The sequence below is a fragment of the Poecilia mexicana genome, unplaced genomic scaffold (assembly GCF_051168715.1).
Source record: "Poecilia mexicana isolate PSO_F unplaced genomic scaffold, ASM5116871v1 scaffold_2, whole genome shotgun sequence".
Taxonomy (NCBI): Eukaryota; Metazoa; Chordata; class Actinopteri; order Cyprinodontiformes; family Poeciliidae; genus Poecilia; species Poecilia mexicana.
The window spans coordinates 47020479-47030490 of record NW_028263371.1 but is presented as its reverse complement, the minus strand read 5'-3'; the positions used below and the strand labels follow the sequence as shown (position 1 = coordinate 47030490).

Sequence of the window (10012 nt, the reverse complement as noted above, 5' to 3'; positions counted from 1 at the left end):
TTGCCTTAAGGCAGCTCCGGTGGCAGTGGCTTCCAGGGGAATTGAAATTAATGACTGTAATCAGAAGCAAACAGCGAGCCATGCAAGGGCAATTAATACAAGCAATGTGAGCAGAGCTGGTGGTTCGGTCAGCCAGGCATGGCTGGAGCTGAAGAGATGGAGGATTAAGATGCAACCACAGACAAATCCCACCGTTTTTTTTTTCTCTACACACAGCAGATGTCCACGGAAGGAAAGGCAGTGGGGGCCTGGCACGGACATGCATCCACCATTCCGGCCACTTGGTCGGCCCAGCCCAATGCAAGCTGACAACCTCCTGGCAGCTCTCAGATAACACCATCTTCACTGTTTAGTTTAAGAGCCAAGGGACGGAACTCACAGGGGCCCCTGCGTTGCATACGAAAGGGACTCATTGCAAAGCTTCACAGTGGAGCCACTATGTGTGAAAGAGAGAGATAGAGGGGGTAAATAAAGAGATGAAGAGAGGAGAGGGGGAGGGAGCTGTGTGCAAGCTCTTCTCAAGTACATCTCAATGTGAGAGAAATTTTCGTTGCCCCATACTGTTGCATCCATGTTTCCCATCAAAACCATCCCTGAATGCACAAAGTCCCTATAAATAACTGGACCCTCGATCCAGTTGGTCCTCTCAAAATGGAGGGCTCTGCTTGTCGTTTTCTTAAATTGACACTAAACGAGACTGTCACCACCCAGGATCTTTTCAATCAGGCCCGTCTTTGTTGCTTTGAGTGGCGTCCGCTTCCCCGGCAGTCTCGTGTTTCCAGTGTTTACGTGAGATAATGATGCATGTGTAAGGAATACACCGGCAGGCACAGAGAGAGGTTGATTTCAGCTGCGGTGGATGCCTCACCGGTCCAAAACAATTTGCGTTAAACCGGAGCGATGATGTCAGCTTAGACAAAGGGAGCTGCAAGGAAAACAGATGCTGTAGGGTAAAGCTGTGATACACGTGCGTAATATATGCTCAGGCACGCACGAACCAAGTGACAAGAAGTTGAAACTGTCAAACAAACACAACGTTCTGTCATGACTTCAGGAAACACTCGATAAAGAGGAAGATCTCAAAGTCTTTTAGCTGCAGCCAAAAGATTATTTGTAATAAATTGTTGTTGAGATGAGGGATGACTGATTTGAATTGAAGCACAGCTGTGATTAGGTTCAAACAGAAACCTTAAGGCGTGCCACAGATGTTAGTCAGCTAGATTTTGAAGAAAAGAGGGGGGAAAAAAAGCAGCTAGAGTGTTAGGTTAGAGAGCTTTAACACCAAACACAGTTGACCTCGTTTCCTCGTCAGTGGAGTTCCTCTGCGTACAGGTTTATGAAACACTGCTGGGTTGGAGGGCAAGTCGAACAAAATGACAAAACTACTCTGTCAAACTTTGATTGAATTGTCCTATAACACGTTTTTTTTTTTTTCGGCAGGATAAATATCACAAGCCATACAGACTGAATTGCTTCCCACCCATAAATCCCGCTCTTTGTTGTCTGGATAATGCAGCGTCTGGAGAACATTGTGCTAAAGCTGCCTCTCACACCCTCAGCAACGCAGATAAATTACTGACACTTTGGTAACTTGTGAAATGTGCACTCTTGTGCTTACGGAAGCCAACAGTTTAACATGTCCGTCTTTAAGAACCCCCATTACTTTAATGGAGGACAATTCAAGCATGAAAAATTTACAGTTTTCCTCACGGACGTGGCCAGATGGAAATTGCCTGCTAACATCAGCTCACTGAGATCCCTCTTATAAATTGATGGGTTTCCTCAATAGTGTTAAAAGGTTTTTTTTTCTTTATTTTCTGTCTCTTTTTTTTTATGGATAGGGATCAAAGAAGTTGTTGTCTACGGTGCAGTTTGTCTGCCCTCTTGTGGCGTCATGTTGTCAAAGGGTCACATCAAGCTGACTCACTGTTGGCACGGCACTAACATTAAACAAGTCTCTCTGTTTGTACCTTTACATGTCAAATTGTTAACATTAAACAGTAAATGTCTATACACTGATAAAACAACTCATTGTACAATAAATGAAAGCTCTATATTTTAGAAACTGATTTTTTTTTAGACACATTAGACAAAATATCTATTGAACAGTTGTACTGTAAACAAGTTTACATTAATAAAACTGATAAACAATTATTTCCAGAAGTCTCAAATGTAAAATCTTAATTAATAATTCAAATCTAAATTAAGTTAGAAATTTTACGGCTTCAGTTTTTGTCAACATAGAAATCAGGAAATCTACAAAAAACAAAACTGATAAACTGAACCACAAAATATACCTGTAGCGAATCATCGAGTAAGCATGCCTTTTAACAACAGTTTTTAAATACAATACTTTATATTTTAAGGCCTTATTTGCTGTATTAAATATGCTGAAAAAACTAAATTGCTACTAGACGTCAACAGTAACGACAAAGTGCAACCTTTTGACTTCCACATAATATTCAAACTGACATTTGACTTGATGTTCCCATCAGTGCCATTTTCTGACATTTAGACCTGTGTAACATACACAGCAAGCTAAGCTGGAAAATAATGTTTAACAGTAAAAACTCCCTAAAATACCAGAAACATAGTTCAACATCTGACTCTGTTATATTTACAGTCGTGGTAAAATGAAAGTAGAACACTTTAGACGGTTTTAAATATTTCATGTGCCATAAATATCATATATATTCTACTTCGTTTGTTTGCTAACTTTCCTCCATCTAGGATGTTTTCAGACTGTGTTGCGTGGTCTGATACCCCCGAATCGATTTTCTGTGTACTTGGAAGGTAGTAGAGGCATTATTCATATATAAAATTTATTATTTTTCTTCTATTAAAAGACAGGTTTTTTTAACTACTATATTTCAGCCATGTTAAAATATTAAATAGCAAATATATAAAGGTATCAGACTGTCAGCATAAAGTGTTTAATAACGTCCTCTCACTAATGGGGATTTTTTTTTTTTTACATCAAATCAGACTAAAATCAAAGTGAAAAGTAGAAAAATATGTTTTTTTAAATTAACCATCCTCTTTCCCACGGTTCAACACCCTCAGCCTATTTCAAAGAGACATGAGTGTAAGTTTTAGGCACGTTTCTTAATGAGAAACACACTTCCCTATTAGGGGAAAGAAGAAAAAAAATAATAATCTGAAGACAAAACCATGACCAGACGCCACTGCCGTGGTATTTTCGAATCCGTGCGTCAGTGGCGTGCCCATGCTCCAAACCGCTTATTAAAACGAAGAGAAGCCAAGTGCCATGAAGACAGAATGCAAGCAGCATGTTATTCTTTCGAAGAGGTGAACAGGCTGAGATCAATGGCGGCAGCGGTTTCCTCTCACCACAACTATGGTGCTGTAAAGCACAAGGAGGCGTGTGGCTCCGACCCACAGAGTCACAGAAATTAACTATTCCAGAGCCCTTTAAATGAGGCTGCCAAGAATAATTTCCCACATGTAACAGTTCCCACAAAAGCCACAGAGGCATGCTGGCATACTGTACTCTCCACAGACCCTGCATGCCCTCCCTGGGGTGACTCGAGAGAATCAATAAAAGTTCAGCGCTGCTGCATCAATAAAAATTCATGATAAAGCTTGCGAAACAAAGATGATTGTTTTCATGTGTTGCTTCATTGGTATATGTAGCCAACTGCCTTCCGAGCAATATTCTGAATTCACCTAATTAATAAATAGGCTGCATCTGTGTCATTCAATTAGTCGACCATGGATGTTGCAACATCATTCAATGGGAGTGACTTTCTTTAAAAGGAAAAGGGAAGCTGGTCAGAGCTGATGGAAAAACGGAGGGAGCCAAACAGAGGACAAGGAAACCAGACGTTCAAAAATGCTCTCCATCCAAACCGGATCTACGCTGGGAAAACTTCACATATCTTAAATGTCCAAATCTGGTAGAAAATTACTCCCCCCAAAATCTACTGCTTTAAATAAAAGCAACTGGTGGTGGTTTTTAGACGGCATTGACTCAGAGGGACGAATGCTAATGTAGGCCAAGTCTACATTAGCAATAAAACTTTTTCCCCCCTCAAGTTTTATTTGGGGGGGAAAAATAATGTGTCATTTCCGCCTCAATTTCACAATTATGCACTGCTTTGTATTGGTTTATGACATAAAATCCTTCTCTACATCATGAAACTGAGGTTTGTAATGCAGAAAAAATTGAAATAGACTTTAGGGTTGTGAAGACTCCGTAAATGTCATATGGTGCGACTAATAGTGGTGGAGAAAGTACTCAAAAAATTTACTTAAGTAAAAGTACAAACACACAGACAAAAATGTACTCAAGTAAAAGTAAAACTACCACATTAACATTTGTACTAAAGTAAAATGAAAAAAAGTACTTTCTTTTAAAAATACTTTAAAAGTAGAAGTACTTGCTGAATCGCTAATACAATGTCATTAAGTGAACCAATCGTATTTAATTTTAATACATTAAAAATGTGCCATTTTAATGAACAATGCCACAGATAAAGCATGCTTTTATAGTGTTTACTCTGTAGCATAGTTTAGACTTAGATATGTGATTCTATGCATCATAATTTCAGGGATGGAAACATCTTGTCTCCTGTCCTAACATAGCATGAACTTCACTTTTTTTGCCACTAGTGGCATTTATTTTTAAAGAAATCCAACAGAAAAGGGATGGAAAGAAAGTGGGTGAGGGAGGACATGGAACCGAGGAGCCATGTAGCAGAGCTGTAGTCAAGACCACCAACCCAAGACAGTCAAGAACAGCACCCCGCGCTATGCGACACACACACACACACACACAAAAAAGTTTTACCAATCAAAATTGCTTCATAAATTGATCTGAAAGATCCACATTCCCATAAAACACATAGATATTAAATACTTAGAGCTGAAATAAATGTAATCAGTAAAGATCCGTCCAGAAGAATCGGATCGTTCCTGAATGTCATATCACTATATTGCACTTTGGTCACAGCGTTGTCCCATATTTGCGACACCTCAGTCAACACCTCCACACAATAATTCAAGCATGAGTGACAACTTTTTTTTCATCGCAGATGCAACAATTTGCAAGAATTTAAAACTACCTTCACCCCTGCATATAACACAGAAAAAAAGTGTGATCGGAATATTTTTTTTTTTAATTTCAAGATTAATTATTTGACTTCAACTTCTCAACTGGTGATCACTCAGCTGTTGTTCCACTAAAATGTCGGTGTGAATGATGATGAGCTGGAGGGTCCCCTGCCTCCTCCTACAGGTATGACCCATTTACACCAGATACAAGTGTGATGTCTATTGCACCATGTGTGTCGATAACTGAGCTAACCCGGCCCAACAAATTTACATATTGGGATCCAAGTTATTAGCAGGCTCTATACCAAGAACAAAATATGATACCTGGTGTAACTGGGTCATGATTTTAACCCTCACATTGGTGATATGTCTCCCCTACGTCCACATTTCCAGAAATTACTAAGTTTAGCTTCTGATAATTTGGCTTTTAATTTATGTTACATGCATTATCTGGTACATAATAGCTTCTCTTCCCAAGCACAGTAATCTATTGTTTTGGTTAATAAAGTTACCTTACTTTTACCACAAAAGTGTTATATTACAGCAACAAAGACTGCTCCTGTAAGGGAAACAGCAGAAGACATGAATTAATTTATAATAAAATTCCAAACAAACGAATCTTGGTCTTAAGACTGTAGCTCACATACCTTCAGAAAACCACCAAAACAAATTGTTTACTTCAGTAGGTGCTGGTGTCTACTAGAAGTCAGAGCTCTGCTGTATTCATTGAAAAATTAGCAAAACACGTAACCTGAAGCATCATGAAGGTCAAAGACAGACACTGTCAGTTAGCTTATCTTCCAGTTTTAAAGTTCCCCTTCTTTATGTAGTCTCTTACAACTTTATTGAAAAACTCTGAACTGTTAAACATTTTTTCCATTACAATACAACCGCAAACATTTTACATATTTGCATATTTCACCGCAACACTTTGTGGCAGAATAATGCAACGTATCACGTTGCTGCGAATTCGATAAATATTTCACATGGATTGAAAACCAATGTTTTTGCAGTTGTATTTAGCCTGCTGATTTATGCTTGTAAACTCACCTTTGGCTGCAATTGTAGCTGCAAATATTTTGAGGCATGTTTCTAACAGCTTTGCACATCTGGTGATGGAAAATTATTCACATAGTTATTATTATTTTTTTTTTTACAAAATGTCTTAAGTGCAATAACTTGAGCAGAAACCATATGTAAAACAACAATTTTCCTTCCTTAGGAAGAAAAAATATCAGCTGTATTTAGATCTAGGCCAGTCTAACACATGAATATGTTTACTTTTCTTTTTCAGGCTGAAGGAGAAACTCTGCTCTGGTCCTCACAGGTTTCTATTCTGAATTTTATCGGCCATCTATTGCAAATGGTTGCTCTAAAAAGTACCTCAACAATAAGTCTTGTACCTGTTACAGAAATAACATAATAATAATAAAAAAACATATTAAAATAACACTTTGGTAAAGAATGTGATTCCTCAAAGATGCTTTAGAGAGAAATATTTGTTGAATATATTTTAAAACTTGCCTACATATCTGGCTCACCTACTACAGTCCTTTGCATTAGTCCACTTAATTTATTTCTGTTAATATGTATGCCCAACACAAGATCAATAATCATTGGATAACCTTACTCATCAAAAGAAAGCAACAAAAAGTTTTATTACATTGTAATCAGTTTTGGCGGGGATTGCAATGTCATTGAGACAAAATAATAATCCAATTTGTAGGACTTACTTCTAATTACAGTATAAATGTACACAAGTCAACTCTCTCTTATATATTACATATTTACAAAGGTATATTCAGGAGTGCATCCACAGAATATATTAAATAAGGCACAGGCTGTCAGAGAACAACTTTGCAGCAACATTTACTCAGTAAAAGCTTCGAGCCGGAGACCAACAGAATTGCTGCATTTGTAAAAGCAAAGAAGAACTGTTAAGGAAATGTAAAAATTTGTCATGCCTCAATTTGCATTAACTGAGCAAAACGTTCCTCTCCCCCAACCCCAATTCAGTATCAGGATCTGTTCAGGCAACTCAGCTAATTGTGTATTAATGTACGCATGCCTAATCAAGTAAAACATCCCTGGGTAAAATAGCATAAAAGATATCCAGTGTTATGATGACTGCCATCAGCTGCAAAGAAGCTGCAGTTCACTGGAGTTGTAGTTTAAAGCAGGAGCTGCTACCTCTGTCCCTTCAATGCCGTCCTGTCCTCTGATCTTTAGATTGATGAACTTTATCTTCCAGCTGTTTTCATTCAGGGGTGAGCGGATGAGGCCGAATATCTGCTCAAAGATCCCAAGGCAGAACTGGTCTCTGTGGATGGTCCCAGCCACGCCCACCAGAACCAAGCCATGGGGGGAGGCCACTGCCCTGAGGCCGTGAGGGTCCAGGTTGGGACTGAAGACAAGGCGCTCTCCACTGGTCAGGGCCAAGAGACGAAGGCTGACCACTTCAGCCCCTTGGAATTCCTCCATCTGCTCAGTCGTAGCTCTGAAAAACACACGGTAATCAATTTCCTTAAAAACCGACATCTTTTTTTCCTCCCCGTTGGTTTAATATTCCTACCTGGAAAGAAGCCGTAGTTTCACATCTGGCCAGAAATGCTGTGGCCCCCAGTCTTGAGGCTGTTGGCCCAGTGATGGATTCTGACTGTTCAAGATCTGGAAGAACCACTGGCAGAACTGCTGTCCCAGGATCAGTGGATCAAAGCCAACCGTGGTTTTTATGTCATTGGAATCAGATGTTGTGGGCTGTTGCTGCTTGGCTTCATCCACCTTTAATGAGTAACAGATTTTAGTCAAACATCACACTTTATGCAGAAATACATATTTCAACTGTCTTTCTGTAAAAGAGACATTCAAAATAAAATAATAATAAAAAAAAAACAATAAAATTTGCGACTATAGGGATTTCTTTAGACAAAACAGGAATCAAAGTGTCTAATTATAAAATTTAAATTAATATACGATAAGAAATATTAGGATTATATATTTCAAAGGTCACAATTGGTATAGCATGTAGCAAGAGATCAATGTTTAAAATAGAACTATACACACTTCAGACACTTTTTTTTCTCAAAGTTGTCATTTAGTTTGTTCATCAGTTTAAATGTAACAGGGTTTTTTTTAAAACATTATAGATGTGAAGTTTGCCAAAATTGGTTTAGGTATTCATTCTTTAAATAAATTTTGCTTAGTCAGCAACTTATTTTGACTCTTGACTTTTACTGCTGTGTTAAGTTATGTTACTCTTGACAATTGGCGGTTACCATAGCAACCAGTAACGGTCAGCTCACCTCCTTCTTCGGTTCCTGTCTGTAACTGTGGTATGTATTAGGATCAGCTCTGCGTTTTCTTCACCAGTATTACATTTTATTATGCATTTTAAATCAATGTAATATATATACAGGGTTTCATGTGTAATTTTGTCATGTTTTGTATGTTTTTTTGCTGTTAGAATTTATGTTGTTCATTGTAGTTGTGCTTTGTTTTACAACTGTTAAGTTGCTCTGAAGTGTGCTTAGTTTCATTATTATTATTATTATTATTATTGTATTTTATGTAATGACTAGGTGCAGAAGCTGTTGGACTGATGTTAACCACCAATTTGATTTTTTCTCTTGTTAGATATGTTTTAATTTTTTTTGATACAACGTGTGATGGTCTTTGAATGCTTGTGTGTGTTTACTTTACTTTTCTAAACATGTATATCCGCTATTTACATTAAAGACTATTTATATAGATTATTGTGAATTTGTGTGAAATACCACTATACAATCACACTCAACTCATCTCCTTTTCCTTTTTTTTCCCCCAGTTTGTAACTGTGGAGCACAAGGTGCTGGACTGATATTAGCTTCCAATTTCACTTTTTCTCTTGTTAAAATAAATACAGTAAGCTTAAGTGTGTCTGTGATGAAATCAACCTACTGGATCTGAAATAAATAAAGTAGAACTATGTGAACAATTAAAAGACTTTCCAATATAATGATTTTGTCTGTTCCGAAAGCCAGAGAAAAGTGTTGTATGGTTGTTTCAAGCAGCTGACAAGTAGCAACAAGTAGATAAGTTGAAATTTAATGCACTATCAAAACTGACCATAAATTAATTAAAAACTCAAATTGCAAATTATTTCAAACGTGTCAGAGCTTTTCCTAACCGTTTTAGGTGCAAAAATAGCGTAATGTTTTAAATATCATTCATTAAACTACGACTGTATAACCATGGGAACAGGTTAGCATACCCTGCCCTACCGTTACTGACGACCACAGCTCCAGCGTCCTCTTCACCAGCTGGTGTTTCTCGCTGGTTGGCGGCATTGTCACCCCTTCTTTGACGAGGTATTTAAATATGAGGTCACGGTGAACCTTTCTCCGTCTGAGAAGCTCCTCTGCACTTTTGGAGAAACTCAGAATTGTTTCCATAGCCTCTGTATGAAAAATTAAAAATGTGTAAACAAACAGCAAATAAAAATGTATGTTTTTGTTTTCTCTGATGTTTTCGCATGCTGGTGTTTTAGGTAAATGTATACAATGATTATCCAAGTTTGTGACATTTTTAAGATCATTGTTAAAATTTTGAAGAGATTTAGGAATAATCGAGCAAGAGTATTCCTTTTTAGACTGAAGTCTTACCTGTCACATTTTCCACGACAATCATCTTATTTGTAACCGTGTCACTAAGTGACCTTAAGTCGACATCTGTCATCGAGCTCAATATCTTTTTAAAGCCAACACGCTCCGTTTCTGAAAGCCCAGACATGATCACAAAACAAAATTTTGGGCTTTTCGCCCTTATGTGCACTGCTTGGAAATGCGTCCGTACAGAAACATTTACCTATGCGTAACTGTTCCTACCATAACAAATATTTTTATTGTAGTGCTGGTGTTTTTTGTTTTTTAGTTAATTTTGTCCTATGTTTATACCCCCGGTG

The 10012-nt window shown here is 37.8% G+C and overlaps 1 protein-coding gene across 1 annotated transcript; it reads right to left on the bottom strand.

Annotated features, from left to right (window-relative positions):
* Positions 1–6703: 6703 nt before the first annotated feature.
* cunh3orf38 (chromosome unknown C3orf38 homolog) lies at positions 6704–9967 on the bottom strand. The gene is made up of 4 exons (XM_014970171.2): positions 9714–9967; positions 9333–9508; positions 7646–7854; positions 6704–7570 (listed from the first exon to the last, which is right to left on the bottom strand). Exons 1-4 carry the CDS (start codon positions 9838–9840, stop codon positions 7207–7209), a joined length of 876 nt encoding a protein of 291 aa, XP_014825657.1. The 5' UTR covers positions 9841–9967; the 3' UTR covers positions 6704–7206.
* Positions 9968–10012: the final 45 nt, after the last annotated feature.